The sequence below is a fragment of the Trypanosoma equiperdum genome, assembly GCF_001457755.1.
Source record: "Trypanosoma equiperdum strain OVI genome assembly, contig: ctg_778, whole genome shotgun sequence".
Lineage (NCBI taxonomy): Eukaryota > Euglenozoa > Kinetoplastea > Trypanosomatida > Trypanosomatidae > Trypanosoma > Trypanosoma equiperdum.
Window position 1 is genome coordinate 10,003 of NW_027124729.1, and position 2,185 is coordinate 12,187.

At 29.8% G+C, this 2,185-nt stretch overlaps 1 pseudogene across 1 annotated transcript; it reads right to left on the reverse strand.

The window, feature by feature from the left end:
* Positions 1–1,676: 1,676 nt before the first annotated feature.
* TEOVI_000364400:pseudogene lies at positions 1,677–2,097 on the reverse strand (annotated as a pseudogene). The gene is given in 3 exon segments: positions 1,677–1,742; positions 1,745–1,891; positions 1,894–2,097. Coding segments are annotated over 3 exon segments (417 nt in total).
* Between the last annotated feature and the right edge of the window lie 88 nt (positions 2,098–2,185).

The following is a 2,185-nucleotide window of genomic DNA, read 5'->3' on the forward strand; positions in this document are numbered from 1 at the left end:
TTTTTTGAATAATTTCTTCACAATTCTGTCACCACACAAACGCAAAAAAAAAAAATAGCGGAATTTATGGCATTTTCGGTACATGTACTCGAGAAAAATGAGGAGTAGATGCGATCACACATCAAAGAAAGGAAATAAATATTCATAATATTTTTAAAAATAATAATAATAATAGCAGTAGCAACAACAACAACAACAACAACAATAACAACAGTAATTATTTTATTTTATTTTTATAAAACGTTGCAGATAATCTCTTTTTATTTTTTCTTCATCACTTTTGCGTTAGAATAAAAAATAACACACGCATATGTTAAACTAATAATAACAATAATATCAACCATCTCCATTGGATAATCGCCTGTCAATTCAGCAGAGGAGGAGGGGTAAAAAAAAACCCGAAGCAAACACGAGTTAAAATTCGAAACGATTTGATATCAGCACTCTTTTATATAAATAAATATAATTAAATATATTAATATATTAATATATATATGGATGAATGGATGGATGGATATATAGATATATATATTTTTTTTTATAAAATAAAAAGCAGATTAAGTAAATAAGTAAATAAATGAATAAAAGGAAGGAATGAATTAAACAGAAAGAAAGAAAGGGAAATGAGGTACATGACATTTATGAGCCAAATGGTGCGCGACACACACACATACACAGTGATATTATATTTAAAGGGATATTTGTTACACATTGCGTATATATAATAGAAAGAAAAAAACAAAAGGGGGGAAATAAATTACCATGAAGATATACAAAAAGTAAAAAAAAACAGTAAAAACCAAAAAAAAAAAGAAAAAGAAGGACAGACATGACATAATAAGGCAGAGTAAAAGGGGGGGAAAAAACGGATCAAACAGAAAATAAATACAAATAATAATGAAGAATAATAAGGACAGGAAGTCGCTGCCGGCACACACATAAACATAAACACAAACATAAATAAATAGCTCATAAAAAGGTAGTAAAATATCGAAGACATGAGTGATGTTAGGGAGTAGAAATAAATAAATAAGAAAGAAAGAAAGGAAAAACATAAATGCATCAGAGAGCAAACATAAGATTGCCGATAACATAAATCAGAAGAAGGAAGAGGAGGAGGAGGGGGAGGGGGGAAAAAAAAACAGCACCACCACCAACAACAATAATAAAAATAATGAGAATGATGAAATGTGTTTTTCTTCGGTGTATTTGCTTTTGCAATTTGTGCGTGTGTTTAAGAGAGAAATAAAATAATAAAATAGTAAAAGAAAGAAAGAGAGGTTTTTTTTTAAAAAAAAAAAGACACGCGTGTCACTCATTAAAACATAGCGACGGAGTTGCGTCAGTTAACGCAACTCTCATTTCCACTTTTTTTCTTTTTTTCTTTTTTTTTTCAATCCCCTTTTCTTTCAATAAAAGGAAAATAATAACAAAACAACAACAACGACGACGACACGAATTAAATTAAATTAAATTACCCCAAACAAAGAAAAATAAAATAACTGTAAAAGTGGAAGGTAACAGTAATAAATATAAGGAAGGAAAGATTAAATTTAAAAAAAATAATAATAAAAGATGAAGAAAAAAATAATGCGAATAACATTAATGAAAATAAATCAGAGATACGGTGAGGATTACGATGGGTGACGGAAGAATTGTCACGGAATGTCGCACATTCATTCACTCACATGGAAACAAAAGTACATATTTGAGTGAAGAAATGTTAAAAAGAAAAAGAAAAAAAAGAGGCAGTTACGACTGCGCACGTGTGGTAATGATGATTTCTCGAGGTTGTAATTAAATAAAATACGTAAAAAGGAAAATAAATAATATATATATTTATATATACGGATGCTGTCACACAACGGAAGAAAAAAACAAACACACAAAAAAAAATAATAATACCCGATAGAAAATATATACAAATGCACGTGGAAAAGGGGGAAAAAAAAAGAGAAACTTTACAGGATGCACTCTGATGGGATCAAAGGGAAACAAAAAAAGAGAAAAGCAGCGACTGTTTCCTTTGCTGCAATAAAACATTTGTTTCATTTTTTTTTCCTTTTTTTTTCTCATTAGTTTCTTAAAGGGCCCCATATGGAGGCAGACGCGCACCTGAGCAAATGTTCCCAGCGCTTGGACCACACTCCTTTCGACGCGTAACCAGATAAAAAATAAAAAAAAA